Source organism: Ambystoma mexicanum, chromosome 12 (assembly GCF_040938575.1).
Source record: "Ambystoma mexicanum isolate Mex_15411 chromosome 12, UKY_AmexF1_1, whole genome shotgun sequence".
NCBI classification, from domain to species: domain Eukaryota; kingdom Metazoa; phylum Chordata; class Amphibia; order Caudata; family Ambystomatidae; genus Ambystoma; species Ambystoma mexicanum.
Genome location: NC_090936.1, coordinates 668,666,296 through 668,681,665, shown reverse-complemented (window position 1 = coordinate 668,681,665; position 15,370 = coordinate 668,666,296). Strand labels below are relative to the sequence as shown.

The 15,370-nt window shown below is 43.7% G+C and overlaps 1 protein-coding gene across 50 annotated transcripts in view; it reads left to right on the top strand.

The window, feature by feature from the left end:
• The window catches only part of LOC138513982 (mucin-19), a 1,848,798-nt gene that overhangs the window by 293,178 nt on the left and 1,540,250 nt on the right, over positions 1–15,370 (top strand). For all 50 annotated transcript variants that reach the window (XM_069629210.1, XM_069629207.1, XM_069629194.1 and 47 more), the window contains exon 21: positions 5,432–5,458. In XM_069629210.1, coding sequence (XP_069485311.1) covers positions 5,432–5,458 — 27 coding nt within the window. The remainder of the gene's footprint in view (positions 1–5,431; positions 5,459–15,370) is intronic.

Genomic DNA, 15,370 nt, shown 5'->3' with positions numbered 1-15,370 from the left:
TGCGTGGTGAGCCCTCAACGGACGTGCCCGGGAATCGTTGGGATACTGCACAGCGAAGTAGACGGGACCGCCAACTCGAGTAGAGGTGCCACGACCCAGCCACAGAGGGAAGGCGCCGGGAAGCGTGTGAAGAAAGCCCCTGAGAGGTAAGTGGTGCTGGGTAGGAGGAGCCTCGCAGCAGGCGATGTGTGACAAAATTTCATATGTTCTTGCATTCTTCTGGCGGTCTGCGAGATGGGAATGGGATCCTCCTCTTGTTCTTCCCAAGTTTCTCGGACCATGTCTAGGACATCTCTGTGCTCTCTCCCATAGAGTAATTCAAAAGGAGAGAAACATGTGGAATCTTGAGGGGTTTTTCTTATGGCAAATAGTGCCCATGGGGTCATTTGGTCCCAGTCTTTCTCGTCCTTATCTACTAGTTTTCCTAAGATCAACTTTAGGATTTTATTGAATCTTTCTACCAAACCATCGGTTTGAGGATGGTACACAGAGGTTTGCAAGGTGGAAATGTGGAGTACTGTTGGGTTAGTATTATCTTGGCAAAACCGACCCTGGAGAAATACGGTAGAAGGTGCTTAAGGATCTGCTGAGTGGTGTTGTTTCACATTGGGAATGCCTCGGGGTATCGAGTTGCATAATCTACGATCACCAGGACATATTTATTGCCTAGTCTGGATGTTTCTAGTGGTCCAATTATATCCATACCAATTCTGGAAAAGGGATTTCTATGATCAGCGACGGGTTCAAAGGGGCAGGTGCTGGGATGTGCGGACTGGTCTTTTGACATATTTCGCATGCCTGGATGAAGGTCTTTATATCAGAGTGGATACCGGACCAGTAAAATGTCCCACTAATATGCGCTTGGGTTTTAGCTTGTCCTAAATGCCCCTCAATAAAATCTCCAGTACAACTTTATTGTGGCCTTTGGGTATTACCAATTGGGTTATGATTACACCCTCCGTAGATGTCTCTCGTCTATAAAGCAATCCCTGTTTTAAGAATAAAAAGGGACTTCCCTTCTCTGCCATCTTCTTTCGGAATTGCTTCTAGCAAAGCTTCAGTGAGTACTGCATCATTTCACTGGGGGAAAGGCTAGGTCGGGATAGATGGTAGACTCTTCTCCCTTCCTTTCTTTGCTGTTAAGTGGCTTGTCAGCTTCTCCAAAGCCTAAGCTACCCCGTTCAATTTTGTCTGGTTCACTTTCTTTAAAGTGAGGAAATAGATTTCATCTCCTTGGTGTACCTCAAAAGGGATTTTACCATGATTCTGTAAGAGAACCTTTACATCTCCCTGGAAGTCGGGATATATAACGCCTACTAAGTCATCCATCCCAAACTTCCATGCTAGGCCATATTTCAGAGCCAGTCTTATGTAGCACTTCAGAGGGGGTAGGGTATCAAAACTAGGTCTGTGGGAATCATTCTTTTCTTCCCTGGGGGAATAATAGCTTCCCTACTGCTACAGATGTCAAATCCTATTGATTCCTTGGTGGTGATGGAAGGGTTAGAAGCTCTCTGCGTTTTTGGAACTGTAAGGTTCCCCAATTTGTTTCAATTGAGTCTCATCCCACAACTGACACCATATGTAAGGAAGGCATGGTATCAAGAACAGACAGACACAAGTGATCACAGTTCAAGTGTGTTTATTAAACTGTATAGGTAGGGTAGAAAAACGCCTAATCTAAACCTAAATCTAAGATGGGAGCAAGCTACCACTATCAAATCAAAATAAAGCAGTCTTAGTGGCGTCTTGTCAAAATAAAAGGGCCTATACTAAAAAGAAACTATTGCCAATCTGTACAACTAAATATAAAAAGAATGTGGGATAGCATTCACAAGAAAGAAAGAAGTGTTCACAAATGACAAGTCAGGATGTGGTAGCCGGGGTCTCCCTTCCCCACGTTTTGAGCAGAGGACAAGGTGCGACCCCTGAGCATAGCACACGCTCAAGCTTTCCCAGCATGAGACAACAATTCTGCTTTCAGATATCAGGGCCCTCTGTGGTTAAGTCTCTTTTCTACAAGAAGTCTCTTGTCTCTGAGTACCTGATGAATTCAAAACATTGAATAAAAGTTCCTTTCTGCTTGTACGTTGGGTGATAGCTTTTCACCCATGGATCCCCCTCTTCCGTGCTCAGACCCTTCTTGACTGTTTGCCTCCCTCGTTGGGCTCACTATGGCTTTTCAACAAAATTTCTTCTGTAACATTCACAAATTTTAATGTCTTTTTAAAGCAATAACTGTGGACATCCCTTTGCCGGGTTCACTCTTGTCAACACACTATTTACTGGGATTTCAGACTCATCAGCTTCCCTCAGTCAGGTTCACTCCTGCCAACTTTTGCAATTCACACAGTGCAGGATTCCCTTTGCTTCACCTTCATTTGCCAGTTAAAGACTTTTGGCTGTACGGAGGATTTTATTTGACCCACGTATGACCACGTTGACCCTCTTCTCTTGTCATTCCCAAACACATCTGGGACTGGTAGTTTCACCATATGGTAATCGCCCAGAGTTTCTCAGGTGAACACCCATTTGGTGTTTGACTCCTCTTTAACCATTTTCCCCTCTCGTATCAAAACAACAGTTCTTTGTACTTTCTTCAATTAGCCATTTGCTACTTTTGTTCAACACAGTTTGGTTTCTTTTCGACTCTTCCTCTCGACTCACCGGCTGTGATGAACCGATTGTCTTTTTTCGTCTCTGGAGTCAAGGCAGGTACCGCAGTGGTAATCATCTCTGCTCTGCTTGGTTATCAGTGGAGGAGGGCCCTACACACCGTTGATATCTGCTGCAACACAGGCTGGCTATTGTTCGCTGTTTTAGGATTCGTTCTGTGGAGGTTTCACAAGCCTTGATAGGAAAGGGCAAGGTCGCTTCTCTCCTTGTACCCTCTCGGTTCGAGCTGTCTTTCTCCTCCTCTTGAACTGCCTTGCTGAGTTAGCCCTGTCATTGTGTGGTCTGCCCTGCTCGTATTGTGCACTTGTGCGCCACCTTTTATCCCTGTGAGGAAGGGAAAGTGCCGTAAGGTGTGTGTGATCCTGGTCAATTGCCTGACCCTTGTGGTGGGACATGCCAGGTAAACGGTTTTTGTGTTTGTCTGTCGTCTTTTGTGGTGTGCGTAAGTGTTCGTGTCAGAAAAGGTGGTGGTGGAGTAGGGGTTCTGAGCTTCCTATATAGAAGGATGAGGAAAGATATTAAAAGGAGGAGGATACTGCGTCTCACCCGTCGGTGCCCCACTTCCACTCCTTGAGGACCCCCCATCCAGGTGATCCTCCCTCACTGGTCCACCCCCAGGAACTGGATCCTATAGCGATGGCTGCGTCATGGCCACTTGGATGACAGATCCCCAGGAACTAGTCAGGGAGACACCTTCAGGTTTCTCACCCTTCCCATACCAAGACTCATGCATTATTGTCATTCAACTACACCTCCCCCTTTGAAGTGTAGGGAAAGCCTTTCCACAAATCAAATGAGCCAAGCCTACAACCTTGATCTTTCTTGGAGAAATTACAAGACCACCTTTTTCAGGTCCAATTTTCAATCATCCAACAATACGTTAAAATTTAAACCTGTCCCAAATGATTATTCAAGCATTAGAAACCAATTATCAACAATGGACTTCTTGTCCCATAATTCCACAAATACTTGGACCAAGAAGAGGGAAAGAGTAATGCAGATCGGGAGGAACCCGATGCCCAAAAAGCATTCTAGTCTTTTCCTGCAAATACCTGTGCCTGTAAAATTTTAAATTATGGAAACAGGATGCAGGTTTGCGAGGTTCGAACAATGGAACATCAGAAGCAAGCATGGTGGATCCGGGCGGCTCACCAGCAGAGAAGAGGGGAGATGCTGACAGAACGGGCTATGCTGCCAAGATAACAGGATTCAGAGGAAGACTCCTGGGTGTGCGCCGACTGCCGTGAGCAAACCTTTGCTTACCGGAGCAAGAGGAAAAGCAAGCAGTTTTTGTGTGAGGGTCAGAGTAAAACCTTTGGACACAAGGACAGTTTGATTTTGACATCCTGACACAGACTGTTCCTTAGGTTTGGTTTAGGTAGGCAAATTCAGAGGGGCCTTTTCCCAACCCTTTATTTTCAATAAAATTCTTTAACCAAAAACATGGCTAACTTGTGTCCGAGTTTCATTCTTGACTCCTCAAAGTGATCTGAACAATTTGATTTTAAAATGTTTTGGACATCTCCATTAAATATTCTAATGTTGTACCCATAAGTATGAGTGATACTCATTAACGCCACAGCATTGATGGTAAATTGGACATTTTATGGAATATCTGCATGTTTAGTCCTAAAGAAGGCGTGATATTTATTAATGCTGAAACATTGTTGAAATGTCGACTTGACCATACATTGTACAGTAAGACAACTGCAGAAATGTATATCCTGCATTGTCATGGTTTAGTTTGTTTTGCTGATACTCTCGTGGTCACACTCGGAGAAGAAGGACATGTCTGTATTAATGTGGAAATGGGCGCAGTGGCCTTGGCAGGCTGTAACCTGAGCAGCAAGCTTTTCCCCATGGCCCAAGCATCCCAGGACTCTTTTCAATGTAAACCAGCACGCCTTCCAAGTTCATATGGTGCTGGGCTGCCCTTTCATGATTTCCAGGTTTCACAAATGTGCCACTGCCTAATATGGCATTGCTCTGACGAGAGACAAGTAACGTTATAAATCTGTCCCCCTTGCATTCCCCTTTGAATGCGCTCAACCAATAGAAAAGTAAAGAATGATCAGAAAATATTGAATTACAATCTCGGTATTATTTTCCTTGTAGGCAAAAGTAACAAATCTGGTAGGTTGATTTTATTTGTTTTCGTTACTGTTTGTTTCCCCCCTCTCACTCCCTACAAGAGGGCCTCGTTTCTCTGATCATTCTTAATCGAAATGGTGGATTGTAACTTGACCTGCTGAAAGTTGCAATTTTAGTTAGCAGGAAGCATGATTAATTGCTCCAGAAGCCAAACTTAATCAATGCATTCATAGCGTACACTCTCGCTCAACGGTCTTTGGCTAGATTCACATTTGCTCCAAGGTAGGACAGCATTTTCACAAGACACAGCAAGACCATGAAGCAATCCATCGCTCCCAAGATCTCATTATTCTGAACTCTGCAAAGATCTGCGGCAGTGATCATTTCCTAAAAGCCAGGAGCATTGTCTGTTGAAAGGGAGCCACAGAGACATCCACCAACAGCGCGCTATTCGCTTTTGTTGCTGGAGCTTTTTTGTACCTGTATGTCGCAGGCCTGACAGTCTAGAGATTGTGGGGCGCCTTGCCTTGGAATTATGTATATAGGTTTCAGTTTGGTCTATCCAGTTTACTTCAGAAACCGCAAACCTTTAGAAATATATACACTGGAGAATTTTTGTAAGAATATTTTGCCCTGAATGTTTTCTTTTTCTTTCCCCCTTTAGGTGAACACCATGGAAGTGATGAATCTGGTAAGTCTATTTCAGTGCTTTTCCTTTGTTTGTTGTACTCCCATTGACGTTTGTACTTATTTATGGTATGTGTGCCCGGCTAGTGACTGAGATGCTTGTCAACTGCTTACGTTTAACCCAGAGACCTTATGTCAAGATTTGAGGCCTTCTCCCCTTCCTCCTCACCTGAATCTTCAGAGGCGGATTCCTTAGGATTAGACTCCATCTTCTTACGGTCCTTCCTCCTTGTAGGAGTCTTGTCCTTTGGTGTTTTGACTTTATTTTCGTGTAGATAGGGTCTGGCCCCTCTGGATGCCACCTTGGCAGAGATGGAACCCTGTCCGCAGGGACCCGTAGGGGGCCATTCCTAGTTCCAGGGAAAAAGCACAAAGGCAGAAAAAACCCTGTTTCCAGATGGGTTCAATTTGGGAGCAGTCTGTTCCCTTCACAATGCAAAGAAGCTCTATTTTCAGCTAAACCGAAGGAAGTCGGTTTCCAACTCCGATGGTGAAAGTCTGTTAAGCTCGACAGTTACAATAGAGCTAGTGCAGGCTTCCGGAGCAAGAAGAAAGGAGGTTCCTTTTCAAAATGCTAATCACAATAGTGTCACACAGAGGAATGAATCAGAAAACTAAAAGAACAAATAATAAGGTCAAGGAAAGGAATGAAAGAACAGACAGGAATGCCCGTAAATAACAGTGAAAGGATGACTGGAAAAGAGGAAGTATAGAAATTAGCGCGCAAGAAAATACCCAGGCTACAAGTAGAAAGGAAAAGGAAGATGCATGCTGAGCGAAATAATGCTTGCACGCGAGAAGCGTGGGAGCGCTGAGTAGCCGAACGCCTGAAAGGGCCGGAGCCACTGAAATAGAAAGCTACGGCAGAAAACAAAGAGACAGAGGAGGCAGTCGCTCAGGCAAGGCAGAGCCGTCAGAATGGGCGAGGAGGAAAAAGTATAAACAAGGTAGAAGCTGCAAAGCCCAGAAGACAGGTACACCGGGAAAATACTGGAAGCGAGGACAGAAGGTAGACACAGGGAAGGCAAAGGCAGCAGAAGAGGAGGATTGGTAAGGAGGAATTCACGAACAAAGTTTCCACACAAACCGGAGAGTAGTGTAACAGATACAACACAACGGTTTGTGGGAGGAGCCAGCATTTGAAGGCACGGCCACCATATTGGGCGAGGACTAGAGCGCGCGCAGGTCAACGCTTCCAGCGCTTCCAAAGCTTCCATTCACAGTTCCTGACACCTTATCATTAGGAAATAGAAATGATAGATGTATGCTTCAGAAAACCTTGAGGAACATGCATATCACTATTCTCATTTTCTAGAATGTTCTCATAAAGGTAATTGGTCTGCTTTAGAACACATCCACGTTTATCAACAACGTACACTATTATTGTTAAGCTTTCCTTGTCACCCAAAAAGCCCATCATGCTACTGTTCAGAATTGTTGCATGCATGCGGACACCCCTGGAAAAGTTGAGAACATAGAGTAGAGCGTCCATGGGGCTCTAAAATATATACTTGTGTTCTCCCCTTAACTGATTCGTTAGTCCCTCTTTTGTATCTTTTGCACCAATCAATTTACAAGGGAGCCACAGAGGTAATGGCATCTAGTTAAAGGTCAGGCCATGCCCATTTGTTGTTTTGTCATTAGATCTATAAAAGCATATAAAAGCATATTGTGCTTTCAAAATATTCCTCACAAACCCACTGCTTACAAAGCAAGCCAAATCGATATTTGCACTGAGAGATAAGTTTCAAGAATAAAATTAAAAATTGGGAAATCATTACATTTGACCATAAAACAGTTCAAAATCAGCCTGCATTTTGTAACATAATCAATGTAAAACTGGTGCCAAGGGGTGCTGAGAGCCCAGTATTCCCTCCAAAACCCAAAGTTCACCTCATCAATCTCCTTAGCATAGGGTCCTGCTGCCTTTCATGCTCAGTCTCCTAGATTCCTTATTCTCACACGCATGTAAACACACGTCTAATCATACAATCCCTGGACAAAATGACTGAAACATAGTCTAGATTTTCTTTGGTTCGGCCTGATTTAACATTCTGGTATGTATTGTATCACATTAAACAGAAATTGTTCATCTTTTAATTTGATCAAGGCGATTTTACCAATCATGGTGCTTAACTACAGCAATTTCTTTTAGTCTTTATATCGCATATTCCAAAAGTGTAATGGCAGACTCAAACGCACCCATCTCTTATTTAAAAAGTTTTATCTGAAAACATGCATACTCCAACAAAATAATAAGAAACGTGCATTTGCAAATATAGTTGGGTGTAATCCTCGAGAGCATACTGCACCCATCTCTTCGAAACTCGAGGCGAGTAAAGAAACACTTCAGGTTCGTGTCTGCACACTTTTGGGGCTGATTTACAAAAGGCTTTTTCAATAGCCTAACCCCATTTAAAAACGTGTTGTAAATCAGGCCCACAAACATTCCCATCTGTATGATTGCCACAGAGCTGAGAAAGGATTATCCCAGAGCACAACATGTTAGATTGTTTAATGCTTTATTAAGGGCATTTTAGGCTTGCGAAACCTGGACAAGAGAAATAATACCCCAAGAGAATGGCTCCTCCTCAAGGTGACAATAAACAAAAGAGGTTTATCGAGAGAGAGAGACTCAGATTTGCAATACACCCCAACTTAACGCCTCTCGGTTAACAAGGCTCAAGTACTCCGAGTTCTCTGTCGTCCTTCTTTGCTTTCCTCCTAACTGCTTGAAATGGCTTAAATTCGTAGGCAGTGCTGGGAAACTGGCTTTCAAAGAAACGCTGCCACTTCACTTCCCAAAAGTTAATTACATAAGGCTGTGCATATGTTTTTCTGCGCCCAAGCCCTGCTCACTCTAGCCAGAGGTCACCAACTGCCATCACAAAGTTCCTGTTTTTCGCCAATGCAGGTCGGTCAGAATTTTGCTACTGCTGTACAACCACCTCCTTTCTTGCCATTTTATCAGTTTTGGCTATTAGGTGGCACTTTAGCGCCACCTATAAGCCGAAACGATTGTATCATAGTACTGATGGGGAGAAATGGCATATGAGGAGAGACACAAAGCTTGTAGGTGTTGTTTGGGTATTTGCCCACCCATTTACTGCCAATGGTCACACTAATCGCCGTGGCCATTCCCACCCAGTTCCTGCCCCTCCAGATGCAAAATACCTCCTCATGGGAAATCTGAGCTCGCGTTACTCAAGCCTTACTGTCAAACTCTGTACTCAAAGTACATGCCAATGTTTTTCAAAGCACACTTCTGAAAGTCAATGACTTGATTGGAGCAGTAAAACCACTCCTGGTATAATAAAAATGCCTTAACTAGGTCTGCCTTCACCCACTTTATTTATAAACATTATGCATGCGTGTTCTTCACTGAAGTACTGTTAAAAACAAGCATTGGCAAAAAAACAGTTTTGGCTTGTATATAAGTATTGGACATTTTTCCAGGCACTGCTATTAGATGCCCAAGTACTTGCACCATTGTGTATCTGCTACCATCAATAGGCAGTTAATACCACTAGGGCAGTGCCTGAAAAGTGCCTTTCCCATGCCTACATAAAAGCCCAAACTGTGGGCATTGCCAATGCTTGTTTTTTCTTGCACTCACGTTGAGTGTGTTGTTTGATCAATATTTAAATGTCCTTCCATAGCGGTGGCTCCCTCTCCTACATGCCTTTCAAGACTGGCTTCCAAAGGTGCATTAGTTATGGGGGACATTTCTAAGAGACCGTTCCTCACATTCTATGTGTCTAATATATGGACATTTTTTTATCCAATGAGTACTTGTGCCTTGTGCCTTGGTATTTGCCCCTGTTCCTTGCAGAACAGACGACTCTCGATGCCCCTGATTGCACCGATAAAGAAGGTCATAGAAGAGTTTGTCAAGCATTAGAAGGCCCCACAATATGGAAAGAGGATAAAAGTCTCTCCAAGCTATGCACACACATGGGTCATCCATTGGTACTGGGTGCATTTGGGGCCTTCATGCTACATCTGTGAGGCAGCTCCCTCATGGTGGCTCCATTGTGAGCACGCGTCAGCAGGAAGACAAACAAAAATTAACTCATTGTAGGGAAGCGTTACTCGATGGAGGCAAAGTACTGGTTAAATTGGTCCTTGGAGATTTGTTCAATCCATGCACTGTGACCTCATTATGAAAGATCAGTTTTGAAGCCTTGTTACCAATCCAAGCAGACATGCTAGACACAAGGGTAAAAAATGTGGCTGCCAAATCCCCTGACAATGCAGATTCAGTACCATCTAGCGAGAAATTGTGTTCTGATCCCTCATCATCGGTACCACCGAATAGCAATGAGGGGAGTAAGAAATGAAAGTAATTACACAGTAAGACTCCAGTGCTGGGCTCAGTACTTCTCGTGTTCAAACCATTTATCAATTGCAATTGAGTCAGATAAATGCCTCTAGAGTTTTAGCTGGATTTAAACTTCCAAAATGGGGAAATTTAGAGCGCTTTACTAAATGTCTTCCTACTAAAGTTATTGATGAGTTTACCTTCTGGATTTCAGAAGGCAGGGAAGCAGCACAGCAACAAGTGGAGATTTACAAAGATATGAATCACACTGCAAGTGGAGCTCTAAATAACACTCTTTGTATCCATAGAAAGGCTTATCTTTCTGCTGCGTCTTCACACCTTGACATTCGGGAGGAAAGTCCTCCATTTGATAGCACAACTCTTTCCATCACTCCAATGATGACGCCTTAGAAAAGTGTAAATCCAATGTTACTGCTGTGAAAGCAGTAAACTCCAAATCTGGTGAACCGCCTAGAGCAGGTTTTTAGACAGTAGCACTAGCCATCGTTTGTACATGGTTTCATCATCCATATTTTGAAAGGCAACACTTTCATCCTCAGAAATTCGTTCCTGTATCTTTCGCTGTTGCTCCTCTTTTTAGTAGGCCTGCCTCCCAGTTATCAGGGTGGGTCCCGTACCAAAGTCTCACCCCTCCTTCCAGCCCCTCTTTTCAGGCCCATAAAATTCCCATTCCCACCTCCCATAATGAATTAATGGGGATGAAAAGGTTGGCTGTCAAATGTATAAGTAACACACAAAGAGGGTTGTTCTCGTTGGACTATGATTAAACATGAATTGGTTAAATATGCAAGTATCACAATCAAATCACATTGATTCTGATAACTTGAATATTTAACCAATTCATGTTTCGTTGTAATATAATGGGAACAACCCTATTTCTGTATTGCTTGGCATTTCCAGAGTTCCGCAGTTCCGTGTTGTTTAGGGGTACCCAGCCCTCATGTAAGAACTGTCAAATGCATGGCAATGCAACCACTGATTAACCTAGAAATCAAACACAGGCGGTCTTCAAGTGCCAGTGCAAAGGCTTACCTGTCTAACATAAAAAGGGGCAGAGGATAAATCTGTACCAACATCTACAGTGACATCTTCCTCACAGGATAACAAAAAGTATATTTGACTTTCCCAAGGGGTTATATTTGCCACACACCATCACTAGCAAAGATCATGCATCCCCAGTTGCAAGAAGACTTGAGGCTTGCTTAAACCAATGGAAATTAATCCCTGCAGACCCATGGGTCCTTTCCTTTCTATTCCAGAGAATGGTTATTCTCTCTCCCTTCCTGAAACCCCTCCTGTTTCACCACAAACGATCCAGAAAACATCCCTGGACCTTTTGTGAGAGGTTTAACATTTTATTAAATATGGTGGCAATAGCATTGTTATCTATAAAAGAGCAAGTTCTAAAGTTTTACTCCCGATATTGTATCATTCCAAGTTACTCATTGTGGAATCTTGCCGCATGTTGGCCTTGCTCAAAATGTTTGTGTCCCTTCAAACAGGGGATTCGATGGATTTGTAATATTTGCAGGACATCTACTTTCACATTCTGATTCAGAGGGAACATTGCCTGTACCTGAGGTTTGCCATATAAATGTGCCTCCCATTTGGCAATAATGTAGCCACAAGCCTTCCTAGCAATAGCCTTGTGGTGAGCAAAGCCAACCACTGACAAATTGTAGTGAGACAGTTTATCATCCCTTTGAAGAAGGTTGGGGTGAAGGAGAGAAAGGAAAACATAGATTTGCATGTTGCCATCAAAGAGGTGATAATGAAAGACACAGGACAAGATGAGCCTTCTGAGGGAAGCAGTATAGAAGATGAAGAGCAGATGTCCGAAGACTGATTGTTGGGGTTCACGGACAGTGAAAGGGTGGGGGTGCTTCCAAGTTTCAGAATATTTTAAAGAAGTGATGGTCCAGGTATGAGGCAATCTAATTGAGAGAAGATTTGTGAAACCCAAGGTCATGGAGCGTGAGGTCTGTAGTGTTGATGTTGGCATAAAGGACCAAAAGGATTAGTAGAGAGTTTGGATTGGTGTGCAATCAGAGAGAAAGTTGGAAACCTGCATGAGTGGAGTCTCAGCTGAGTGGTTATTACAGAAGCCAGATTCAAGTGCATTTCTATTCTCCTCAAGGTACATAGTGATCTGATTGAAGACAAACAGCTCAAGGACCCATGAATAATTGGGAAGATGGGAAACTGCACAATAGTTTGCCAGGACATTTGGGTCAGCAGAGGATTTCTACAAATGGGGTAGGACAGTTGCAGACTTGAAGGAGGTAGTCCAGAGTTCAACACAGAGAGATGTTAATAAGCTCAGAGACATAAGGGCAGGTGATGGAGACAAAGCCATTGACCCTTTGAGGAACAAACTAAGAGAAGGTCAAACAGTATAGACACACATGCCACTCAATTACCCAGAATGAACATGACACCTGACTTTCTCTCTCATGTAGGAAATCTTAAACCAATACTATATCTGTTACAGTATTTTGCATGCTGGCTCCAATTTATAATTGGATTATAACTTAATACAGGTCCCTGTACCCCAGTGAGTTTGGCTAAATAAGTAGGGCTCGGGTAACATTGTTCCTCCTGGTAAGGGGGTTCTTGGTTGCTATGAGATTCAAAATGTCTATTCAAATATTGAGTTAGTTAACCACTACATTCCTAGCTGAAATTCGAGTTGGTCCAATAACTAATGGTTTCTGCTTGATCCAGAGTGGGTTTTTGGATAATGGATCACATACAACCAAAGGAGGAACGCAAAGGATTTTACTGGCATAACAAAACTACCTTTTTATATTATAGAAGAAGAAAGTGGATTAGCTCTTTATCAGTAATGTCAACTTATTTTCTGTCTAAATGATTTTACCTATAGACACAGTTAAAGCCTATTCTTTCGTTTATGCACAGATACACTGGGTGATATGTGGTGATCTCCTCTCATATGCCATACTTAGTTTATTCTTCCCTCCAGTGGGGTTGGGTAAGCGTGGGCTTTAGCTAGTGGTGAGAGAGTCATAGTATTACCCTTCAAGAGAAGGTTTAGGACCCCTCTCAATATGGGAAGGAGGCCTATCAAGGTACAGCTAGAGCCAGTCCTACGCCAAAGGTGGTGTAGGGATTGGAGGAACCCCTTGACCCTTGGCTCCTCAGAGTGCTTAAAGATGTACAGGGCTATTGGTACCACTGTCCGTGACACAAAACCTCTTTCCTGGCCAGGTCCCCTTTCCTTCGTTTTCAGAACACCCCAAGACCTTTGAACACCCAACCATCGTGAAACCTGACGCAAATCCTGTAGCCACAAAACCCAGAGCTAGTAGTTGGAGACCAGAACCGCAACCCCCAGAATGTACAACCTGGGAATTCCTGTCCCAGAGAAAGAAGAGCTGAGTCATGACCAACATTGGAATGGACTTATGATATGATATGATATTTTATTTGTATCTCGGTCATACACAAGTGTTTCAGAGCGCAACTTGAATTGGCCCTTCCCAAAAGGAATGAGACACCAAAAACCCAACCCACCAGCCGACCTAGAATGACCCTAGGAGGATGTGTGTTAACAGCCAATGGACTGAGAGTGGGTAAAAAAACTGTAGAGGAACCGGGGACACCGAAATGCTCCTCAAACCTAGTTGGAAGCACAATTTACCAAATCGTGGAGAGAATTGCAGGAAAAATGAGCAGCCTGGGCACAGGGCTACCTGCACAAGATGGGAGACTGAAAAGGGGTGGACCAGAAACCTTCTTAAAGACTTGCAGTCAAATTCTTTGCCCCTTGGGGAATCACTCAGCTAGCAATTGGCCAAGGGGTAAAGCTGAAGTAAATGTTGAATGGGAAACCAAGGTTTTTTTTTTGATGGGGGGAACAGGTCTCTAAAAAGCCAGCAGGTGCAGAAAGGGATGCAAAGTGTTTGGTTGAGGACAGGAGCAGAGATGGTGGACCAAGAGACTTTTGAGGAGGTTGTACAGGTGGAGAAGGAGGCAGCGGAGACTGTTGCAGAATAAAGAGTCAAGGGGCCTCATCACGAGTTTCGCAGTAACCCTTAAATGTGGCAGCAGCGCTATTACCGCCGCATTTAAGGGTTCGCCAAATCAAGGCTTCACCTGATTTCCCCCCAGCATTTAGCTGGAGGGAAATCTGCTGAAATTTCGTGCCATTACCGCCGGCGGAAAATCCGCCGGCAGTAAGAGCGCGGAATTTCCCCATTGATCCCAATGGGGAATGGGATATTCCCGAATGGGCTCAGTGGGGAATGGGGATTTCCCGTTCTGTCAAACTCATGATTCGGCGCTAATAGCGCCGGTGGGTTTGGCGGTAGGGCTAAAAACGCTGGCGCTAATAGCGCCGGCATTACCGCCCAACTCGTGATGAGGCCCAAGGTATTGGGTCTAAGAGGGTGGTAGAATTTAAGTTGTTTGGGAGTAAGTGAGGTAGACTTGAGGAAAGATAGAGAGAATGGGAAATAGTTAAAAGTAGAAGTGAGACTTCAGAAGGCACAGAATGCAGCAGTTAGACTTATGGCCCACTTAAAGAAAAGAGATCATGTTTCAACATCTCGGAGAGCACTCCATTGGCTTATGGTGGAGGATCGAGTAAAATTTAAAGTGGCATGCCTCATGTATAAGTGCTACTATAAAACTGCACCCAGATACCTGATCACAAGAATTCACCATCACCAACCTACTAGAGACCTCCGGTCAGGAGATAAACTTCTGGTGGATGTTCCACATACCAAATGTACCTCGAAAGGCGATAGGAGGTTTTCTGTATCTGGCCCAAAAGTATTGAAAGAGCTACCCGTTGCCATACGATCATGTAAGTCTCTAGAGGGTTTCAGGAAAGAGTTGAAAACCTACCTATTCAAGTGAACCTAACTATAGGGCATACACAACCCCCCTCAGCTCCCCACAGCCAAATGTCATTTCTTAGTTAACAACTGCGCCCAAATGCAGTTTGCTCTGCCTGGTGCGCGTTTAGAAATAATCAAAATCAAAATCAAAATCAGACTGGGTGCGTGTGGAAGAGTGGGAAGTTAGAGTCAGGGGATGAGTATCATGGAGTAGAGGCAGGTATAGTGGTGGGTGTGAGGATTGTTGGGAAGACCAGGACAGAGTTGATGGCTGGACACAGTAAAAAGGATATATATATATACTTTCGCTTTGATCACAGCCGGAGTGCCGATGTAACCCGGATTGGTTTCCAGTCCTTTTTTCTACATATACATATATATATATATATATATATATATATATATATATATATAGAGAGAACGAGCGTGGCAAGAACAAGGCACATAATGTGGGGAAAGAGAGGGATAGAACTAAAACCAGGAAGTGGAGCATAAGTACCAGTTAGAGGGTAGCGATAGAAGAATTGAGAAAGACCAGTGGAAGGATACTGTGGCAATAGAGACGGAGAGAATTAGACACAGTGATGAGGATGGGTGTGAGATAAGAGGAGAATGGAGTGTGAGAAGAATCTTTGGAGTCAACAGACTGAAAGAGAAACCAGATCAACAAGTTAGGTACCTTAGAAAGTTCCTGACGGAGAGAGTTTGATAA